The sequence below is a fragment of the Coloeus monedula genome, assembly GCF_965178545.1.
Source record: "Coloeus monedula genome assembly, chromosome: 1".
Taxonomy (NCBI): domain Eukaryota; kingdom Metazoa; phylum Chordata; class Aves; order Passeriformes; family Corvidae; genus Coloeus; species Coloeus monedula.
In genome coordinates this window covers 116,454,783-116,478,854 of record NC_138781.1, presented here as the reverse complement: position 1 = coordinate 116,478,854, position 24,072 = coordinate 116,454,783, and the positions used below count along the sequence as shown (strand labels likewise).

Below are 24,072 nucleotides of genomic sequence, written 5' to 3'. Positions count from 1 at the left end.
AGTTTGTCAGCCCTTACTTCTCTGCTTGTTTAAAATTATCCTCTGCTTAGCAGGAGATCTCTGACTAAGGAACATTTATTGTTTTTCAGGCTGTCATGTCAGCTGCTTCATTTACAGGAACCTGGAAGGAAAATTCTGACAACATGACTCTGGAACTGCTGACCCAAAAATCATCACCGTACTTCAGCCTTCTACTGGATGGACCCAGTTCCTATTCTTAAAGCACTTTAGGGAACAAATGGTGTTCAATTTATAATTTATAACTTTAGTTCAGTCTGCATTTGAGTTTCTACATAGAAATAATATATTTAAAAATGGCACCAAATCTGGAAGACGAAATCAGCACCTGGGATTTCTACTTGTCTAATCAACACCAATTTTTAAACTCAGTTTTCTTGGGCTGCGGTAGAAGGCTCAGCAGAATCACTAAACAGAAAGTCTTCCATTGCAGCTACAAGTAAACTATGCCTTTGCTATTGAGGAACTGGGAATAAATTCTGTGAAATGAGAAATCTGTTCACCAAAATACATGGCATAAGAATGCCCTGTGAAAGAAAATATAAATAGTACATAAATGTATTGTTCTTCTAGGTGTGAGAAGACATAGATGTTATTAAAAAATCAGAAGAAATTGTTAAATGATGCTTCATGATGTTGAGGCACTTGTCTGTATTCCGAATTCAATAACCCCAATGGAAAAAAACCATAAAAATCCACCAATAAGAACCTCAATGTATGCAATTTGTCTTTAAAAACCTCAGTGTGAAGTTCAACCAAACATTTACTGGGATTTACTTGGAGATATACATAGTGCAACTCCCAAACCCAGTCATGAAACAGTAACTTATTCTAATTCCCTCTTTTCTACCTGTATTGTTATTTCTCCAACAATAACAATTGTTAACAGGTAAAAAACATCACTTACATCTTAATTTGTCCATGATTTTTCCTCCACAAAGAGTTGCCAAGGCCATTTTGACAGCAAAAACGGAAATTTTACCATGTCCTTCCCTGTTCAAAAGTAGAAAGTAGACATATTTTATATGTCCATTTTACAAGAATCTGTTCAACTAAAATGTATTTTCTGACATCACTTACTGTAATGGACAATATATGTGGATTGACATACAGAGAAATAAGACCTTTAAAAAGAAAGTTTGTTTTGTGGGAACACACATCAGTATACTGTTCTGTAAAGACCTCAGAGCAGATTTATTACATATATGAAGCTGAGTATTAAACTGTTTATCTCATTATACACAACAGTGATAATTATTACTGCTATTTGTGATACAGTAGCACTGGGAGACACTTATCACACTCATGGTTTCCCTATCCCAAGTGCTTTGGGAATCTTTTGGACCTAGAAGATTGCAAGTAAGTGAAAAAAATCAACACTGGGAACAAAAGTGAAAAGTAAGCAAGGGCTCATATCACTGCACAAGCTTCATCTGTACCTGTCAGTAGGTCCTTTTAAATGATACTCATTGTCCTGCTACAGCCATGACGGTCCCCAGTGACCACCTGCCATCCCAGAAATCCTGGTTTATTTGAGCTGCATGAGTGAAACATGACTTCATACACTGCATGGCACACTGAGCTCCTAAAACACCTATCAGCCCCAGCTTAGTGTTCAGCCCCTTTCCAAAGATGAGAATGAACATGCTCTCCTAAGTTCATCTGCTTCTTAATGTTAGTTTTCTTGACATCCAAATGGTGAAATGTGGTTTCTCTTGGAATTCTTTGAATCTTACTGTAAGGCAGTAGGAGTCCAGAGTTGTACTGGAGCAACTTCTACCCGTCATCCGATCTCCTTGCCATTACTTCATAGCTTCCCACATGAATTAATGATATTAATTAATGACATCAGTGAGAACATGTCATCATGCTTTAAAAAAGAGACAACCAATATTTCTGAGCTTAGCAAAATGGCAGCCATGTTTCCTTTTAAATTCTACTGACAGGACTAATGACAGAGATGGATGATAAAGTTTTGTGTAAGTTTTTGGAAATGGAGTTTCTGTGATCTTCAGTCTACTCTACCAGGGAACACAATGTTTATAAGGGATTTCCTGTTTAAAGTATACAGTCATGTCCTACATAAAGAAGGTCTCACTGCACTGGCAACAGCAGTATACAGAAATTTAGCTCTTCATCAGTATTTTTAAAATTACTCTGTTCATTGTCACTCATAATTTTAAGGAAGAAAATTGTGTCTGATCAGTACTAAAGTATGAACTGATTCTGGAAAGACCTGGAGCCTGTGACTATGTCTCTTTCTCTGCTAATCCCAAACCAGACTAATGCAGTGACATATACATGTAAGACAGACATGAATGGGATATTCACATATGTACATTGATGCATGATGCATGCTTCATGCTATATTCATCAAGTCACTCAGACTTTAGAAAATGAGTCAGTTCCCTAAGCTTGACTAGGTAATAATCTTTAAAGTTCATCGAATTGGACTTAGTTCTATGCCAGTGTAACCCATAATTCTAAATATTAATTCTAATTATCCATTACACTCATTTAAAATTCTGCTTTTTGCCAGGAAATCAACTAGAAATACAGGCAAAAAGTAATAAATCCACTACTACAGTAATTAAGAAAGAAATATTTACCGTGTTCTTTAATGCTGACTTTTGTGCACACATTTTCCTTACATTGAGTTCCCTTTGACTGGCTTCATAAGATTAAAATCACAGCATAGGAATTTCCAGACTTCTGTATTCCCATCCTTTGTTGATTGGATTCTGATTTGTGTAAACCAGACTTAGCACTGCTATGGCTGAGAATGTGGTCCCTTCATATTATTTTTGTGTATGTTACCCTTTAGACCCTTAGGAATTTTTCTGCACTGTTCCATCATAAGGTTTCCATCTGCCTTTAAAAGAGCTGTTATACTAAAAAAAAATAAATGCTAAGTAGAAGCAATGACATTATTAAGAAGCAATGGAAGATTTAGAGATGAAAAAAAAGCCCATGTGGAAGTGCTTCAGATTTAGATTATTTTTCCCAGGAGGTTTAGTTACATTTACTAATAGGATTATATTCTTGCATGGCAGACACATATCAACTTGGCTTCAGCTTTCCACCCTAGAGCCATTGGCTTTTCCCATACTCAAACGGTTATGGAAGAGAGGAACAGAAAAAGAAAAGATATCATTTATCTCTTCAATCTCTCCATTTGAGTTGATTAGTTTTGACACTGTATTTTGTATCGGTCATTTGTATTCCTAAAAGCATCACGAGAGCCAGTATAAACCCAATCTGCCCTCCAAATATGTATGTCTGTGTGTGTGTGTGTGCATACAGACACGTGCATATTTAAATACATATGACTGATGAACAGACAGGGTAATGGGGCCTAAGACTCGCCAGTATCATTTGGATCCAGAAGTGCCCTAAGCTATGTCTAAGCACTACAGATGCCCTTGACAGGCAGCACTGGGGCCTCACAGCGTTTGCTGTGCAAAAGCAAATGCTGAAGCAGTGGCTCACAGCAGCGGGAAGATCGCGTCAGAAGTCAGCGTTCCCTGAAAGCAGCTTTGGACTGGCTAATGCAAAGAGAAATAAATTTTACTTCTGGAAATAGGAGAGGACAGAGAATATTTTGATTTTATATTGCACCTCTCTTGCTGAGGTTTTTCTTCAGCAAGAAAAGCACTAGAAGCGTAAATGATGTCAAAAGCAAACCTTGAAGCTGACGCGCATTGAGCAACAATACAGGATGGAGTACTTAGGAAAGGGATTGATGGCCAGGGTTAAAGGTTATCTCCTGCTGCTTGGGGAAAGAAGGGCAAAAAATAATACATGCTTTTAGACACCAGAGCAGAGCAGAAGGTTTCCTCTTCCACTGCATAGCTGCAGAGAGAGACAGCCTGTCCCTGGAGCAAGGAAACCCCACAGACTGCCTGACAAAATCCACAGACCGTACAAGGCGGAGTCCAGCTCCAGGGCCTGATTTTGCCTTTTGGTTCACCAAGGAGAGTGGTACCAAATAGATGACACTGTCATTTGTCAGGATCTCTAGCAACACCCATACTGAGACAGCCATATGGAGGGGGAAGCTATCAAGAAATAACATCACATCTTTAGAAACAACAAATGTGTCCCATGAAAAGGACATTGAGAAAAAATGATATTTCTCATTAATGAGGCTTAAATAGTGCTCCCCTAATACTTTGAGGTATCTTTTGCAAAAGTAACAAACTTTCTTCAGCTGTTGGTTAATACCCACTGTAATCAAGGCAGTCACTTCTGAAATGTCAGAGGCCATAATTACAAATTCACATTTTCACAAAGAGGTTTCAGAGACCAAATTTTATTGACATTGAGCAAAAATCTTTCATGTAGGAGAGCAAAATGCATGATGTCCAAATCTCTGAAATGCATTTTTTTTGCTGGACTTCCTTTGTAAATGCTTTTGTGGCTTTCAGTGAGTAGCAAAGGTGGAGAAGAGAGGGAATTAAACACTTTATTGCTCTGAAAAGATGAATGAACAAGTTGTATTTCCAAAATAGATATTGATCATCTTTAGGTACTGAAATCAGTACAATTCAAATGTTCATTTGATTAAACAAGGGCGTGAATACTTCCTCTTTTCTCTGTAGAAGTCAAGCCCCCCCAACCAGACAGGGTCTGTTTCACAGCCCAGGGCCCACATCTCCATTCATAGGAAAGGGTATATTAAGGAACAGAGAAAATTCAGCTATTTTCTTATCAGTTAAACTTTGCAGCAGGAATAGCTGGAGATGATCTACAGAGTATTTCAGAGTCTGTTTAAAAGAAGCTTTTTGGGGAACAACTTGACCAAATGAGGCTGACATTCCACCTTGTTGCCTAGGCTTTGACACCAGCCTGGGATCAATTTTTCAGGAAGGTTTGAACTTGTCAACTTTTTATGTAGTACTTGGCATGCCAGTGAGGGAAGTGTGCTATTATTTCATAAAGCCAGTTAATCACCTTAGGCCTTGAAGCAAAAGCTATTGCCCAGTTTTAATGTGTGGTTAACAACATAGATCAGGCATGTTTCTGTCTAGATTTTTTGAAGTCTGACCACCTCATTCTGCTCACTGGTTTTGGTCTGTCAGGGTCATCTACCACCTGATGCTGACTTCCACACACTAATGATAAATTAATTGGAGAAGTGTCTCTATTTGTGAATTTTGAATTTGTTGGCTTGCAGTTTTACAAGGTTGTACTTTAGCTTAGTTTTAGCAGCATGAAGGAATATAACACTGAGTGTCATGTGAAATTCTATACACTATACTTTTTCCCCACTCTTCCTCCCTTCAGGGTTGAGCAGCAGAGAAATATAATTATCTGTAGGCCTAATGAATTCCCAAGGCCATGAAAAAACCATAAAAAAACCAGGATGCAAGCACCAGCAGTGGCCAAGTTGGCCCAGATGCCATGGCACTACACTGTGGTTCCTTTTATGTTTTGCTAGCCAAGTTTTAGCTCCTGAGAAGGCATCTGTATTGCAGGCCTAGGGAAACACTCCTTGCCAGAGGGCAGAGAAACCTGCCAGGTTTTCAGAAGGCTATAAATGAAGGAAGAGGCTTTGTTTAAAGTTTGGAGGATCTTCAGCCAGCACAGTACACAGACAGCAACATATCTACTAAATAAATGAGACAGTGACAGGCTTACTAGATTTTAAAACATGAAATAACTTGTCCCTTGTGGTCCTTTCATATACGTTAGGTCCATTTCTCCACTTTCTTTGGATTTCAAACGGGACATGAGAAACTGCACCACCTTCTCTGGACCTGCAGCACCTTGCACTTGGCCTTGTTAAGCCTCATGAGGAGATTCCCACAGGCCCACTCCTCTGGCCTGCTGAATCCCTCTGGATGGCATGCAAAGTGTTGCTTCTCTCTGAACATGAGACCACAAGAAAAGACCTTGCTCATCATTCCACCAAATTCTAACTTCTGGCAGAGAATGATCCTTCTGCTGCACTGGAGGGGAGGGAAAGGAGCAACATGGGAAGCAGAGATAGCAGCTCTGGTCAGACTCCAGAAGCTCTCACACTGTCCCTGTACCATCTAGAGCCACCTCCCTCCCTCAATTTCCCAGAAACCAGGAAACCTGAGTGGTTGTTAAACCAATATTCAACCCAAAACTTCAATAATATGAGTCATACTAAAGGGTAGGGCACATTTTGAGAACCAGATGCTTAGCTGGTACATCTGTATTTGTGACAGGTGTCTAGACTTCCATTACAGTACAGAGAGATCTAGCTGACATGTATCTCCATGAAGCCTGAAGTTAGGTATCTCAGATTGCACATGAACCCCATCTCATATGTTTGGTGTATTTAATATGGGGTGATAGGCAGCTAGTCCCTATCTCTGACCCCAGAGCTGGGAGCCTCTTCCTAAGGATTCCTTGGGTGTCTCTGCTCTTCTGGGAAGTGCATCCCATGCACTCCACTCAGAGGCAGCACAACAGACTGAGCTGCTGCCTGACAAATGGAGTGAGGGTGACAGCTTCCTCACCCTGGGGGGGGCCTGATGGGAGCCCAGAAACAGGTCATGAACCACAGCACATAAGATGTTTTCAAGGAAAGCAAAACCTTACCCCCTTAAGAACATTCTCTGATTCCCTCCAGGGGATAAACTCCTCTACTCCATTTTGCTGCAAGTAACTGTGTTGTGTAGCTGAGATCTTTACTCCTTTACAGTGAGCTACAAAATAAGCACATTATCACAGGTCTTGCTTCCACAGTCCAGGGTCTTTCCCTGTGTTTACCAGCCAGGAAGCAGTTTACTTGCGGCATGCAGCAATAAATGCATCTGGCCATTCCCAGAATCCCTCAGTGTTCTTTTCACAGCCACAATGGTATGAATTAAAATGCCTGTTCCTTCTTTTATTGTCCTCGAGGGGAGGAAAATATTCCTGAAGGTTATGGTTTCACAATGGATTGGCTTCTTTTCTTCCCCTCGGAGGGACCGGAGGAAAGGTTGAGTGCAGCCTTCTCATGTGGAACATCTACTTTTTCTCCTCATTGCCATGGTGACTGAGCCACTGGCTGGTCTGGCACCGAGAGGTGCTCAATGACACCCAGTACCAGGGCAGCAAGACAGAGGACTGGGAAGAGAAAGGGGAAGCATCCTTATTTTAATGTTTAATGGCCAGTGTTTTCTGCTGGTGAATTTTCAAAAAATAAGCCATAAAGCGACAACATCTGCATCTGTCAGACTTAACCACTGTTCTCCAATAACTCAGTTTTGAGGACTGCAAATATTGCAGTACAGGTTGCCAACTACGTATTCAGAAACTGTAATAGGTATACACAGAATACACATTAATGTAAGTGGCTTGCTCTATCTCAAACTTATTCTTTTTGTAATATGAGTCCCATGCAGTAATAAACATGAATTTCATCACCTCCACGTCTTTAATCCTATTTCTGTCATGGTCTCAAAATCATGCTGCACTGGCATGAGCCAGAAAAAAAAAATTGCTTACAGCTGCAAGAACTTGCAGGGAAATGAGCTCTTTCAAAATAATGAGCTATTAACCCATGGCACTGCTGCAGAGGCATTGCAGTGGTGTCAGCCACTGGTGTGTCAATAAACAACAAGACAAATTAGAAGCGCATGTGAATTTGTTTCTGTAGATAATTCTTCTTTGATATAAACTGGAACAAGTCTGAGTAGCTTGGATGAAAACACAGTTGTGCTGAATTTGGCTCGAAAGAAAGGAAAGCGGAGGCCCTCAATTTAGGTTGTCTCCCTAGTTAGCACTATTCACATGCTTATTATCTGGGACAGAATTGAGCCTGCTCAATTGTTCTCCAGAGATATTTCTGGAGGAAGTAAAATCCTTTCACCAGTTGGGAGAGAGGGGAAGGAAGGCAGACTTACGGATCAAAGGCCGCTAGCAGGAAGTTGAGCAGCAAGCTGATGGATTGCTCCACGTTGATCTGATGGGTCGTCGGCATCCGCTTGTTGAGCTGGTAGAAGATGGTTGAAATCACAGCTTCCAGGCGAGCCACGTTCAGTTCGATGCTGGGGTCCAGGTTGTTCAGGGCGTTCTCCCGCAAGGCTTCTATCACATTCCAGATGTCCACCAGGTGCACTAGGGGACAGGACAGAGAGACTCAGCTGGGAAAACATGCTCCTGAAAGCAACTGAGACAAAGAGTCACCTCCTCCCACAGGGTGGGGAATAACACCACCATGTACAACATACCTCATGAATGATTAAACGAATTAATGTGTTTTCCATCACCAAATACTGAATCTGGTGGAGGAATGAGCAAATAAAATCCGTTAATAAGCAAACAATATATTGATATTACTAGTTGTAATGAGTACAACCTCACCTTGGGAAATCATTCCTCATTATATAAAGTATTCAAATACAAGTCCATATTTTAAAGAAATCACTGAAAGGTAAACATATGCTAATTGTTTTTCTGAACCATGCCTTTATGAATCCCCATTCAGAAATTACTCTTAGATATTAATTTGCATAGCAGATGGGCTTTTCAGAAGATCCTACGAATACTAAGTGCTTATCACATACTGATATTTTGAAAATTCTTTTCAGCAATTTGTATGGAAAGCAAAATATTTCACAGAAACATAATTGTTATTGAGTCATGGTAGAAAAGCTACAGTTAAACAAATAACACATAATGAAGTGATCCTAAAGTCATATTTTGTGTCACCTAAATATATTTGCCAAACGATTTTTTAAATCTCTCTCTTTGATGGAGTCCTGGTCTAAGCTGAATTTGATGGGGGCTGTTTTTACCTAGAAGGACAGCTTAAAGGACAATCTCTGCTCACCCTTCATATTGTACCCAAACAGAAATCTTGTTTGCATAGCACTGTTTTTGTGGCAGTATGACTGGCTTGCTGTGGATTGCCATTTCCAGAAGAGGTGGACTGTGCCAAAAATAAAGAAAACCCTACAGTAATTTAAAAATTGGATTTAGTTCAAACCTGAACTCAAAGGTTCATCCCTTTATCTTATGTATTACCTACTGTCCTACTAAAGTGTCAATAAAAAACAAATCAGGAGCCTCAGGGTGCAAATTCTTTTTTTCATCAGAGAAACCACTGCACAGTTCTCATTACACAGCATGGGGATATGTCTTATGATGTATCAAGAGCTACCTGTATGTGGGAGGAGATTTGTTTTTTGGTAGATAGAGAAACTTAATTTAAATCCTTCTCATTATGTTTTTACTTGATTGGTTTGCAGGTGCTGTCTGCAATGTGACACGATGGTCTGATGGCAGGGAAATGTAAGCTGATAGTAGATGGATGATGAAACGAGATACATTTTACTTAGTCTAGAATTTTTCCCTATGATTAGGTTTCCCCTCTTTTGCGTCAGGACTAAAAAGCCTCCAACACCCTGCTAGTGCATGTGCAAGCCCAAAGAGGAAGATACACCACAGATGAGTGGTAACAGCAGCAGCAACGACTTCAGGGACTAGACAAGGTACTTTTCCCCTTCTTCTTGCTGTTCCCTAGCAAATAACTGTGAAAATCTAGAAGATGCAGTTCCATTGTGACACCGAAGTACTTATTTTATCTCTGTATTAAAAGGAAACCTCTATAGGCAACCTTGTATGCTGGCAGGTTGCCTTCAAAATGTTATCCTGAATTAAGCTGATGTATTGGGTTTGCATGGCCAGGTTTAGGTAGCAGGTTGCTACAGGGGTGGTTTCTGTGAGAGGCTTCCAGAAGTTTCCCCCACGTTTGGCAGAGCCAATGCCAGCCCACTCCAGGATGGACCCACTACTGGCCAAGTGTGCACCATCCAGAAATTCCTCGAGGAAGTGGTAATGCCTCTGGGATAACATATTTAAGAAAAATTTAAAAAAGGGTTTTGCACAGTTGTAATTACTGCCAGAGAATAGCAGGGTGAGAATATGCAAGAGGAACAGCCCTGTACACAACAAGGTCAGTGGAAAGGAGGGGGAGGAGATGCTCCAAGCACTGGAGGTGACATTCCCCTGCAGCCCATGGCGAGGCAGCTGTGCCCCTGTACCCCATGGACATCCATGGGCGTGCAGAGATCCACCTGCAGCCCATGAGGAGCAGGTGGGTGCCTGAGAGAGAGCTGTGAACCTGTGGGAGGCCTGTGCTGGAGCAGGGTCCTGGCAGAGACCTGCAAACCTATGGAGAGGGGAACCTCCAATGGAGTAGTGTCCTTGTAGGACTTGTGACTTTGTGGGGGACCCGTGCTGGAGCAGCCTGTCCTTGAAGGACTGCACCCTGTGAAAGAGTGACCAGTGCTGCAGCAGTTTGTGAAGAACTGTTGTCCACAGGATGGACTCTGGCTGGAGAAGTTCACAAAGAACTGTCTCCCATGGGAGGAATCCCAGGCTGGAGCAGGGGTAGGACTCCTCTCCCTGAGCAGCAGCAGAAACAACCTGTAATGAACTGGCCATAATCCCCCTTCCCCGTCTCCCTGTGCCACTGGGGCAGAGGAGGTAGAGCTTGTGAAGGAGGAAGGAATGGGGGAAAGGTGTTTTTAAGGTCTTATTTTACTTCTCATTATCCTGCTCTGATTTCATTAGTAATAAATTCAGTTCATATCTCTAATTATAATCTGTCTTGCCTGTGATGGTATTTGGTGGGTGATCTCTCTCTGTCCTTATCTCAACCCTTTGTTTTATTTGCTTCCCCTTCACCAGCTGCAGAGGGGAGTGATAGAGAGGCTTTGGTGGGTGTCTGGCATCCAACCAGAGTCAACCCACTACAGCTGGGTGGGTGGAGTATACAACCTCTGAACTCTTCTGTTTGTTTTCTAGCTGGTGGAAGAGCAACTTCCCCATAAAAACCTGGCATAGGTCTCAGATCCTTTTAATGCCGTCATTCCCATTCCCACTCAATCAGTTTTCACTGTCACAGAGGTAATCTGGATAAATGGAAGATGAATGATCTCCAGGAAGACAGCTGGCATGTAATAACTGACCCTTTCTGGGCAGCTTCTCCACATGGCTCAGAGGCCAGAGAATGGAGGAAGTCACCAGAAAGCAGGCCATTGTCTGGTCCAGGAGAGAAGGGTTAATGAGCATTCCACCACACAAGGCAGCCAAGGGAAATACCAGAAATACAGAGCAACATGCCAGAAGATGCAGGAACAGGCTGGACCACGTGCATGTATTTTGTGGCGGTAGGAAGAGGGAAGGCCAGGCAGAAAGCAAAAGATGAAGCTGGATGTTTCCCTCAAGGTCTATGGCCATGGTGGCTGTCTCTGGTCATTCAGACCAAGCAGATGAAGAAGGTGCTTCCACCAGCAGTTTCACCAAGTTGGCTTCCAGTTATGTGTTCAAACCATCAAACATGAACTATAGAAAGATAACAATGTGAGAAATTACCAGGCTTAACAAACTGCAAAAGACAGTCATGCCATATGCAGGTGGCTCACCTTGACTTGAGGCTACACTAACAAGAGAGCAGTCCAAGAAACAGAACAAACAGGGGTACCAGCACTACTGACCAAGGCAGAAATTATTAGGACAACCTTATAATAAATATTGAATAAGGATGTAAAATCAGCAACATTAGAGCTGGTGGGAAAAGAATAAAGAGGGTCAGGCTGTTTATCTGGGAGTGCATGAGTGTGGTAGTGGAGAGTGGAAAAGGGCATTCTGAAGGGTCACAAATCATGTCATCAGAACTGCTGGGGTACCTTTCAAGCAGCCTGTGCAGGAATTGTTTTGACCATACATGTTCACTTCTGCAGTCACTGGAAGCTGTGATGGTTTCCCTAACATTGATAAAAGGTTACCCACGGAGGAAGAACCAGACATCCAGACTCCCTAACAGTGAGAATTTCATGCAGTAATTAAACTGTAATTGCTGTAGCCTAGTAGTGGAAAATTCTTGAATAAAAGAATATGGAGGAAAAGAGATGGCACTATGAATAAGGCTGAAATGGGGGTTGGTGTCTTTATTCTTCACATGATCTAGTACTGATACTATCTGGCTATCAGATTTTAATGTGGGATTTTTTGTTGTTTTGTTTTCCTACTGATATTATATTTCTCATAACACACTGACATCCAGAGTTAGTTTTGATGATGGTCTTGAGAAGGAAAATGTCCAGAGGCTAGCAGACATGGGACTAATAACATCAGTATACTAAACACATCTGAGAGAAAATTACTGGTTTTATTGTTAACTCTAACCTGAAAGCTTCATAAGCTCCCCTGATGTTCATTGGTATGCCAGAAAGGTAGGGCACAAGACTAAGAAAATGACTTATTGGAAATTACACAGCTGTAAGAGTTCCCTACCCACCATGAAATATTAGTCTCAAGGAACTGCTGTGTATTTGTGCTATAAATAATTTTACTTGGGCTCTTTTTTTTTTCTCCAGAAACACTTCGGTTCCACTTGAAGCTGAATAAACAACAATCCTACTGCGCTATTTTATTTTGCTTTTTATTCATTAATTTTACATATATCTAAGAGGCTGAGAAGTAATATTTCCTGGAGGAGGAGATGGAAGATGGACATGAGCCAGACATTTAACAAGAACTACTAGTTTTGAAAATACCTGCTCAAATGTCTAGCTCCAAATCACAAGCAGAGTTTGTTAAGGCTGCTGTACAGATGACTGGAGTCTCTGACCTTTACTCAAGTCAGTTGTTATGGACAAGAATCATGCAGCTAAATTAAATGTAAAAAACTAAGTGTCTACTGTTGACCAGTGAGCAAGGCTCCCTCTCATATCAGTGAAAGAAAAAAGCACCTTAAAGCATCTGTTGGGAGACAGGTGGGATGAACACTGCTTTGAATCTGCCCATATTTCTTCACTGACCACAGACAAAGCCTAAAGCAACATGTTTACATGAGACATGTAACCTCAGAGCTGGTAAAGTTAATTGAGTTGAATATCACACCTTCCTCCTGAAACATTAAGAAAATACGTCTTTACTAGTCTGACTGCTACATGACCTAGAATAATTCAGGTTTTATATAAAATATGAATAATAAATACTTCAATCTGTATGAACAGCTATCAGATCCTGTCACAGTCACTACCTTTCACATTGCATCGCTTGACATTGTGCAGATTACATTCAGGTATAGTGCCCTACTGATCACCTTGAATTCTATTTTTTTTTAAGGTTACTCACATATTAAGCAAACTTTTACATACTATATCATGCTGCCAAGTCAACCTGTCAGGATTGGCAAAAGGGAAGGTAAAACACAGGACTCTGCAAGCCCCACTCGTTTGTACTAATAGAAATTTATGCCTATAGCTAATGTGGTATCTGTATTCTTTTCAATGTAATAACAGAATGTCAACCTTGCAAACTTTGCATAAGCCTACATTCCTCATCTTCTCCCTGCTATGCTCATTTATTTATTTATCCATCCCTGAGACTGTTTTAATCTCACTGAAGAAGGCATATCTCTTTACTTTGTTTGCACAACACGTAGTGCAATAACCCCCAAATCTGATTTCTACATGCTACTATGATACTAACAAGAAGAGTTTGCAGAGTAACAAAGCAGCATATAAATGCAGGAGAGCCTTCTCTCTCCTAAAATCTGCCTTGAATTCCGTCAAGAGACCAACACTTCAAAAGTTTGGTTTTGACTTCTAATTGCTGTTGTTGCTTTTGTTGCCTTGCCCACATTTCCCACTGAAAAGTGAATTATGCCTCAGCATGTGAAATATGCCCCTTCAGAAACAGATTTGGAAAACTAGAGAAATCTGTCAGTTGTTTCTTCAGTGCCAGCAGATGATCACTATGCGGTAGGAGTAAAAGCTGCTTGTATCTAATGCCTGTGTGATACAAGGCAATCAAAAATCATGAAGCCCAGCCAACCTTCATGGACCCTTCAGAAAGGCCTCATGCTCTGTAAACAGCACAGCTACCCAGGTGTAGATCTCACTCATCTGCCTCATGTCTGAAAAAAAATGTAGGCAATCTCCATAAGCAATTGCTAAACTACGTTTCCCTTTAGATTTCCTGTGAAGTGATTTCTAAAGTCACAGCTAAGATAAAGCTCTGCATTATTACATCTTCTATGGTGAACACTGTCTGCTAATTTAACTTCTATGACATTATGTAATATTTAAACAGCATCATAGGAGGTTTCATATTTGAGCATGCTCAGTAAGAGACATTAGTGAATGTAAATAAAGTTCAGTGTCCGGACAGAAGTGGGATGACACAGATGAGGAGCATTACAGATGGCTGCCATTCACTCCACAGTAAACGCTACCAAAAAGTGCCCTCTTTGAGGAGACCCAGGCTGAACTGCAGAGAATTAATATTAATGCATGAAAATACACTCCAAATAGCAAATGTTATTTCCTTCAGTGGACTCCTTCAGCTGTTAAAACAACATTTGGAGAGTGCCTGTTGCCAGCGCATTGAGACAGAACTGATCAGTCTCTCCCTGCAGGATGCAAGGGTGGATGAAGATGGCTGGCTCAGTTTGAAAGGAGTTTTGTATTCTCCTCAGTTTTCAGATACCTTCAAGTTTTACATCCTGCCCTTCTGCCTTTACCTGTGTTCAGAATACCTCTTCCTTTTACTTTTTACTACTTTTATAATGAAAACGAGCAACTAGTATTTACAGTGCAGAATTCCATCACCTACAACTCTGTCAACAGGTCAATTTGTGCAAGAGATGTACCCTGGATACATTTAGAGAAAACAGACTTTAGCAATCTTATGTTGCTCATTTGACACACGTGTCAGTTTTACTGATCTTGATCCTCCCTCTTTTCTTCAGGTATTTCCTAGGCTCTTCGTTCTTCATCTTCAAAAAACCAATGTATTTTTAATTTATTGTAACAAGTAACTTTAATTTATTTGCAGTAAGTAATTTTCTCTTTGGTAGATATAGTATCTTAATAACCAAAATGAGAGAGAAGAGATGGGCTACACTCCCTTTTTTCAACTCAAAGCAAAGACATTAATACTTACTTATGCAGTGAAAAATGAATTTTTCTCTCCATCATGCAATTTATAATTATGGAAAGGCTGTGAGATACAGATAATCTTGGATATATCACTAATCTCAAACGAGGCAGATTACTTCAAACATCAGCTGTCAAGAAATGATGTTGCCCTAAGCAAACATAAAAATGAAAAACTGTAGCAAAGTTTATCTTCTAAGTAGTAAAAAAAAAAAAAAAAAAAAAAAAAAAAGTCTGTGTGCTTAAGCTTTCTTACCATTAAATGGATCCACTTATACAAAAATTCTCATCTGTTCTATTTCATTTTTTTGTATTACACCTGAACCATGAACTTCACAAGGTTACCTCTCCATTTACTACTAAATGAACATGGAAGAGGAGACTACATTTTATCAAACACAGGAAATGACTAAATTAGGACTCTAACAATAAATTCAAAATTTATCTAACATACAGTAGGTCTAAGTAAATATAAGTTAAACGTGTTCAAATGATAGTTAGGACCAAAATCCTCCTTGATGTATTTTCCTTTATTGGTGAATACAGGAAAAACTTTAAAAGAAATATTAATTTAAACTATTTCCAATATTTTACTATACATTTCATGTATAGTAAAGATTTTAGTCCAGAAAGCTCTTACACACATGCTTGACTTTAAGCATACTTGTACTGTCATTTGAAATCAATGGCACTTGACTGTATGTCAGGTATTTCAGGTAGATTCCATTAAAAGGGAAAGATTTATGCTTCCTTGTCTAACAATCCTAAAAATATTATAAAATATGTTAGACGATTCTTTTTTTCATTAGAATCTATGAACCCATCAAAAATAAGGGTATTGGAGCCATTTGTCATCGCTAAGAAGCCCTGGGAAGTTACTCACATTTTCTGTTTGGATCCCTCTCTCCTGCTGCCAGGCAGGTAACAGAGGACTGCCTGAGGCGTGTTTTTCCTCTAAACTACACCTGTTGGTGGTCAAGCTGCCCCTCAAATCAGTCAGCTGTAGTGTGATCACTGAAAGCTTTACCTGCACACCCCACCACTACGCAGATCAAAGTGCCAGTGACGAAGGCTTGCAGTTTTTTATGCTCCATGGGTACCAAATTACATGAAAAAGAAAGTTTACCAGGGTGTTGCTTCTGCTCAAGCTAAGATGAGGTACTCTTTGGCAGGGTACACTTGGTGACAGCTGTCACTCTACACAGCCAGGGACATCCAGACTACTTATAGACCAAATTATCTGAACCTTTGCTCAGTCTGTACCTGGATATGTCCTGGATGTTCCTGTTCCTGCTCCCATGTCTCTCAGGCTTCTCATTTACCTCCCTTGCCCACTGCTGCTGCCAGGCAATGTTCATACAGCCCAGTCATTTCCACCACAGCTGGGCACCTGCTAGGCAGCTGGTCCAACTGTTCAGCACCTTCCTTAATGACCTGAATGATGGGACAGAGTACCCTCAGCAGGTCTGCAGGTGACACAAAACCAGGAAGAGCGACTGATAGGCCAGGGCTGGGTTGCCACTAAGAGGAACCTCACTAGCCTGAGAAATATGCCAACAGCAACTTCAGGAAGGGCAACAAATGGAAATACAGAGCACTGAACGTCGAAAGGAAGAACCCCATATACCAATACAGGCTGGATGCCCACCTGCAATAGGCACTGGAAGCAAAGGCAGACAGCATCCTCCCTGGCTGCACTGAGCAGTGTATTGCCAACAGGTGGAAGTGACCCTTCCCCTTGGTTCTGCCTTGGTGACAGCGAAGATCATGAAGGGACTGGAGCATATGGAGAGAGACTGAGAGAGGTGGGACTGCTCAGACTACAGGCAGGCAGGCTCAGGAGGGCTTTACAAGTGTGTATAAACATCTGGCCACCATGATTAGAGGGATGGAGCACCTCTGCTATGAGGAAAGGCAAAGACAGTTGGGACTGTTCAGCCTGGAGAAAACAAGGTTTTGTGGTGACCTAATTGCAGTCTCTTCAGTACCTGAAGAGAGCCTTCAAGAGAACTGGAGAGGAACTTTTTACAAGGGTATGTACTGATAAGACAAGGGGGAATGAGTTTAAACTGAGAGTAGGTTTAGATCAGATACGACGAAGAAATTCTTCACTGTCAGGGTGGTGAGGCACTGGAACAAGTAGCCCAGAGAAGTCGTGGATGTCCCATTGCTGGAAGTGTTCAAGGCCAGACTGGATGGGGATTTGAGCAACCTGGTCTAGAGAAAGGTATCTCTGCTCATGGCAGAGGGGTTAGAACTAGATGATCTTTAAGGTCCCTTTCAACCCAAGACATTTAATGATTCTATGATCCAATGTAAGGGAATAGAGAATATGGAGACACACTCTTCTCAGGGAAAGGAAAGTGAAAGGACCAAAGGAAACAGGCAAGAATTAAAATACAGAAAAGCATTTAAATGTAAAGAAAAGATTTTCCCTATGAGGATTTTCAAACACTGTGATAATGCCCACAAAGGCTGTGGAATCTCCATCCTTGAAAATAATCAAACCTGAACAAGACAAAAGCCCGAGCAATCTGCTGTAGTTGACCCTGTTCTTTCCAGAAGTCCCTGCCAGCCCCAGTGATTCTGTGATATCCTTGTTTAATCATGAACCTATACTGCAAAAACACAGTAACTCTTATTGGAAAGGAACCAGTGTTGCCCACTGACTTTTCTCTAAAATCATTACTCAAGTAAGCTGTGCTCCAAGGCCCTTTCCTAACACATGTCATAAATAAAGAAAACACAGAACCTACCCTGAGGCCTCTTGAATGTTTGAGAAAGAGTCCTCCACATCAAGAGGTTTTGTGTGAGGTGTACAGCAGGCCTTCACAGCACTGTGCGTACTCAGGTATTTCCTTTAGCTTTCCCTTGATGGCCAAGGGATTTCAGAGGGAGGCCATGGTTCCCTTTAGTTCCCAGCCAACTGCATGCATTCCTCCTCCTCCTCACCTTTTTGCCTGTGCTATGAGACTGCACAGGTGTGTGGTATGCATAGGCTCAGCAGGAAGCTGGAATAAGGCTATCCACTTCTACCTGCCCATCTCAGTGGCAAGGAGGAGTGCCTGTTAGGAACTGAACATTTAGATCAGCCTACAGAAGCAGCTTTTCCTGAACCCATGGGCATATGGAGTAAGTCAGCTGCATTTGGACTCAGTGGATTCACACACATCACCTGTCCATGTGATGCCACATGGGACAAGTGATGTCCCAGCCAGCAGCAGCTGGGTTGTCTGTGCATGTGCCAGGCAGCTGCACACTGCATGCACAAAAGACATTCCTGGGGGGGTGCCAAACCTGGCTGCTGGGTGTCTGGAAATCTGCAGGACATGATGTGTACAACTGAGGCACAGAAAATGTAGGGAAAGTTTTAAAGGCTCCCCTGTCTGCATACCTGGGCTGGCATCCCATTATACTCCACCTATGTTGTGCCCAGAAGGTAAAATCAGTTATTCTAAAACCTCCTGGGATTCTGATCACTACAGCACTTTGGTCAAGTGTTACTAATGAGGAATAATCATTAAGCTAACATTACACTGAAATGTGGTCTTTTCACTTTTAATATGGTACCTGACAAATCCACCAATGTGTATGAGTGTGTAAAGATCTCCAGTATAATTCCTCTCTTACACATTAATTTAATTTACAACAGAAGTTCCTTCTTCCCCTGCTGTCAATTCCTGACCATCTTGTCTCACCTATATTTAACCTAAGCCTGAAGGGCTCTCTGTGGGCGGCAGAAGCCATCAGTCTCCCCAAGGAGCAGCACTAATGACAGTCAATTCTGCAAAAGGGAACAGTGGGTGATCCACTCTTGAGTGCTGGGCTGGGAAACTGTTGTCATCTACTTGTCACCCAGATGCTGGCAAAGTGTTTTCTTTTTTATAAATGTGCTTTGAAATTATTTATTTGAAATGATGACTGAAGTATGACATATATAAAATGAAATAATAAAAAAATCTAACTCTAAGCTTCTTAGTATTTTGATGAAAACCAAGAAAGAATTAAAACTCTGCCCTGTTGCTAAGAAGTCAACAACAATGGTTTAAGTCCATTGATTACACATAATTTTCTTATTTTAAGAGTTAAGCATATTTATGAATTAAAGACCAACAAGCAAATAGCAGACCTGTGGCTATATGTATTCCACAGTCAGAAACTTTATAATCACCCCCTCTGCAGAAGACAATGGTATTTCTAGACAGTGTCTCTATTTTCTTGTGATCCCACTATAAAACTATTTTAATAACAACAGCTTTACTTGTGGCACTGTGTGATCAGGCCTCAATCTGACTTAATAGTTCTTTCAAAAGGGTTTTGCAAGTGTCAGCTTTTAAATAGCTAAAGAACTCACGAGGTAACAAGACTTGGTCAATAGATATGTACGATATACAACAGATTTCTCATTTCTCTTAAAAAAGATCGGTTTGCCTTACATTTGAGTTCTCAGCTCAATTTGTAAAATACAGAACTGGCGAACCTGACAGTGCATACAGCAACCAAATCATGGAGACTTTCGAAAAATGTTTCCAGAGGAGAACCAGAAGCCACGTCTAACCCTCCTACTTCGGAGATAAAAGCAGAAGTTCAGAAATGCCTGAACATACGCGGAGGAAGCCACAGGGCGAGAGGCTGGCACAGCTCAGATGGTGCGCAAGCACGCAAGACACACGGGCTGAGATCTGCGACAGCCGGCGGGACACGCGGCACGGCCGCGCTCCTCGCCACAGGATGGCACTACTGGGTGGATTTTAAACGCAGCCACACTCGCTCCAGCGTTTTAACTCTCTCCTGGCACAATGCCAAGCGAGACAGCGCCAATCAAAGGCGGTGCATCCCCACCGCTGTGCCCCGAGAACGGCCTTGTCTCCGTATTTAGCCGAAGCGAGGCTGTGTGCGTGGAGATTCGGCTGTGTGGATGTCCTGTACCGGAGATCACACGTGGCAGGCAAACAATGCCAAACCCGTGCGGTGGAAAACGCACAATGTCTTGGTGTTGGATGCCCTTATTACAGTGATAACATCTTCTCCAGCAGTATGCTTCTTCAAATGCCAAGTCTGACTTATACCACATCTTTCTTTCATCAATAATTTCCTTTTCCCCTCTGATACAACCGCTGCCAGCTCCATCCACTCCCCTTAAAACACTCCCCATGCCACAAGAGGACTACAGCTTGCTTGGCACTGTTACCAGCCAAAAGCAAGTGTAGAGTGAATGCAAATGTTAACAAATTGGGTTATTTACGTTTTTCATTAATTTTGAAGCAGTGCATGTTACCAGCTTAAGGATATAGGGTATTATCCCCAATCCTGTATTAACTGCTCTTTCCTTTAAAAAACAGCTTGTGATAAGGGCAAATGCGATTTAACAGTTCTTTACAATAATTTCTTACCTAATAGCTATAGAAAACAAGTTGAGATTACATTATCAACCTTTAAGGTTCAACCATATCAAAAAGGTCAATGAAAATGAATGAACATCTATTACACATTTAGAACTGCTTGAAAACAAAAGCTCTCCTTGGCATATATCCTGTTTTTCAGAGTGTGATCCATGGTTACTTTGTTTTCTGTAATATTATTTTAAAAATAATTTAGGTTTGGCCAGACTGTAAACAGCAACACAAGGTACAGACTACTAATGAAAGATGAATTGTTCACTTTCTTGAATATAAAAGAAGTGGTATTTTACATATATGCAAATTCTTAACCTGATCCTTATTCTATTAATTTAAATATTTTCTCATGTAATGTGGACTGAATTTGACCCATAACATTTTCATCAATTAAAAATAATTAGAGAAATTCTTAAGCTGAACTTAATGCTTGGGTAAACAATCTGATACCACAACTACATTTTTCATCTCCAGAGCAGAAGAGACTTACTAAAGACTATTAGCCATATGCTTCTCTCTTACGAAGAGTTTGGTTCAGTCCAGAGGGTTTCTGGGAAAAATCCCAGTACCAACTTCAGCTGTTGAGAGTGAGAGCACTGCTGTGAAGCAGGACAATTCATGTGACACACAGGATTATGGTGAAAAAGCATCTTCTGCCTGAAGTCATAATGACAGTTCAGGCCTTTTCCTGAGATTGGTAATCAAGTTGCTAATTACTGTCATAGGTTCAAGTTTTCACAGGTATTTAATCATGTATTCCATTTGAAAACAACGCAATTTATTTGCCCCAAAATCTTCTGGCATATGACCCATAATCAGGTTGAAAAGAGGGAAAAATGGATCCTGGTATCTGGAATATTCATTTTTGGGGTATCAGTTTCATTTGAGTAGACAGCATCCTATTCAGAGAAACTATACATAATATTTAACTGAACTCTGGCTTTGTGCTCACACAATCTTTCCAGCTTTTCTCTCCTGACATTACTCATATTCAAAGCAATGCCTTCTGCAAGAGTGGGTCAGTGCTCCACTTCCCCAGCTGATTCCCTCAGTAACCAGGACTCCCAGACCAGAAGGCAACTGCAGTATCTCCCCTTAAAATACCATGCTCTAAAACTTCACATCTCTTGAGGAAATAAGGACTAGGCAAAGGAGAAAAGCTCCAGTTGATACAAACAAAGCTTGACAATCAGCAACACTTAGAAAGGCAACAAGACTGCACGATGTGCAATGACAGATAAACGAGATTTAGGTGAAGTTTCGCACATCCATCCTTCCCCCTGTGTGATAGAAGCTCTTTAATGATGTTGTTAGGGCCCCTAGATGGAGTAAGAGTCTCAATGTACATGGCCACTTATCTGTCATCCTGTATTTTACACATGCAGTCCTTGAAGATATCCTGCAAATCCAAGACAAAATAAAGAGTTTCAAGGCAAAATATAGATGAATGAACTGTGGAAAATTAAACTCAGGGAAGATCAGGACCTTTACAAGAGATGCAGTATGATACTACTGTCAACTTCATTTATCAGAAATTGAGTTCAACCTCCTCAAACAATACACTGAGAGACTGATTCATTCTTTCCTTTGTGGCATAGTGATGTCAGTGAGTTCAAACGAGCTACTTTCAATTTACTCCCTGTCAGGAAAGGAGACATCTGTCTATCTATCCACATGGACCAAAGAAAAGGCTGAGCAGACAGAGAACTTCTGTGGAATTAGCCCACGCTTTTCTTGGTAAAGGGCCAAATATCCTGCTAGAAAACCTCTGCAGCCAAAAATAGTATCACAGATACAACTCAGTCTGAATTCAGCCTGGGAATGCCTTGATTCAGCACAAGGAAAATGCCTCTGTAAAGCCATTGTATATCACAAACATTAATGCCAGGAAGCTTAATGTTCATTGTATAGAGACCCAGAACTGTATTAATAACAATACCCACTGAGGACATTATATTGTGCAGGCTCTTCACACTTACAAAAGCAGGAAATTATTTTTATGGCCAACATCTTCTGTTTGCACAATTTGTCCTACCATACCAGATACTTGCTGTATGAAATCTTCCACTAAGACTTATGGAAAATAAAACTAGATGCAGTAAAATAGGATATAAGAGCTAAGTTAAGGCTTCTCTCTGAATATTCTGCGTGTTATGAAGTTGATCTATATTACTAGAGTAACACAGACTTGACTTTTGATGTAACTGAAAACAAAAGAACATGGAAAAAACCACTCTTCAGGAACTACAGGAGAAGAGAATTATAATAAAAATGACATCAGGTCCCACATTCTTACTTCCCTTCTAGGGACTATTTGCTATCTTCACCCTGAAGAAGCCCATAATCGCTGAGAACATTCACCACTGGCTGTGGCTGGCTCCACCAGTGGGTTTATTTGTAAAAGTTACTGGAGACAGGAATGAGGAATGGCTGGAGACAGGTAGGACTTTCTGTGTGATGGAGACCACTGTTTAAGCAGGAAGATGGCGCAGACTGTGGTTAAGGTGGAGGAAAGCTCCGTAGTGCCTACTTGTTCTCCTGAGCCGACTGACAGCTTAGAAACCAGGACAGGGCAAAAAAAGTTGAGCAAAATACCCAACTTGGCAGATGCAATGAAGAAGGAGCTCAAAACATCAGGAGGAATTTCTTCACTGGAAGGGTTGTTAAGCTTTGGAACAGGCTGCCCAGGGAGTTAGCTGGGGGAGTCATCACCCCTGGAGGTGTTCAAGAAATACCTGGACATGGTACTAAGTGCTGTGGTCTAGTTGACAAGGTGGTGATGGGTCAAAGGTTGGACTTGATGATCTTGGAGGTCTTCTCCAATCTACATAATTCTGTGATTCTGTGAATGCAATGCTACAATACACATATTGGGCAAAATAGTCGAGCTTATCCTGTCAGGAATCTGCAAGGACATAAAAACAATCCCTTAGTCTCTACAGAAAACATGTATGTATGCACTGAGCTCATGTATGACTCCTCAAGAATAACTGCTTTGAGTCCGGAATGGAGATGCGGGGCTTCAAGATGCAGGTCCTTAGGAACAAAGGACCATGATCACCAAACTCACTGGTAACCGCTCCAAAGATGACTTGTTACTTCTTTTCCCCCTTTCCACATAAACAGGATGTCATACAGAAAAACCCCTGAGAGAATGACCCAAATGTGACAGGCATTATGTCACACTGCTTAATGCACTCTGACACATGGAGGTGCTCACTCACGTGACATTGGGGCAGACCCAGCAAAATACCCAAACAGGATGGATCAGAACAGCCCAAGGAAAGGGAACAAAGGCTCAAGTCTAAGAGAGGGTTTGCCTGAAAAAATGTTCTTGGAACCAAGAGGATAACAAGAAAAGAGAGAGCAGACAAGAGAATGAGGGTTGCAGAGAAGTCAGAGATAAAGCAAATGCCACGGATAATGACATGAAGCTGAAGAAGGGACAGGGAAATAATGAAGGTGACTTACAAACAGCACCACATTGAGGGGAAAAACATGAGGGTGAAGGAAGAAAAAGCTGTCATGTGAAGAATAAGAAGATACAGTGATTCTGTGATCACGAAGGTATTGGTTTGTTTCCATCAAACAGTATGTCTACATACATTTTGCAATTTTTAGACTGTCCACAAGATTACCAAAATAATAACAATAACAACAACAACAATAAATAAAAGTAATAATTTATTTTCTTCTGTTTTAATAGTTTATTAGGAGGTCCAATGTGAAAAAGGATAAAAAACTTT

General features: G+C 41.1%; 1 protein-coding gene across 14 annotated transcripts in view; it reads right to left on the bottom strand.

Annotated features, from left to right (window-relative positions):
* Positions 1–24,072, bottom strand: part of DTNA (dystrobrevin alpha) — a 222,905-nt gene that overhangs the window by 59,234 nt on the left and 139,599 nt on the right. For all 14 annotated transcript variants that reach the window (XM_082297532.1, XM_082297533.1, XM_082297529.1 and 11 more), the window contains 2 exons: positions 7,881–8,094; positions 926–1,011 (listed from right to left, as the gene is read on the bottom strand). In XM_082297532.1, coding sequence (XP_082153658.1) covers positions 926–1,011; positions 7,881–8,094 — 300 coding nt within the window. The remainder of the gene's footprint in view (positions 1–925; positions 1,012–7,880; positions 8,095–24,072) is intronic.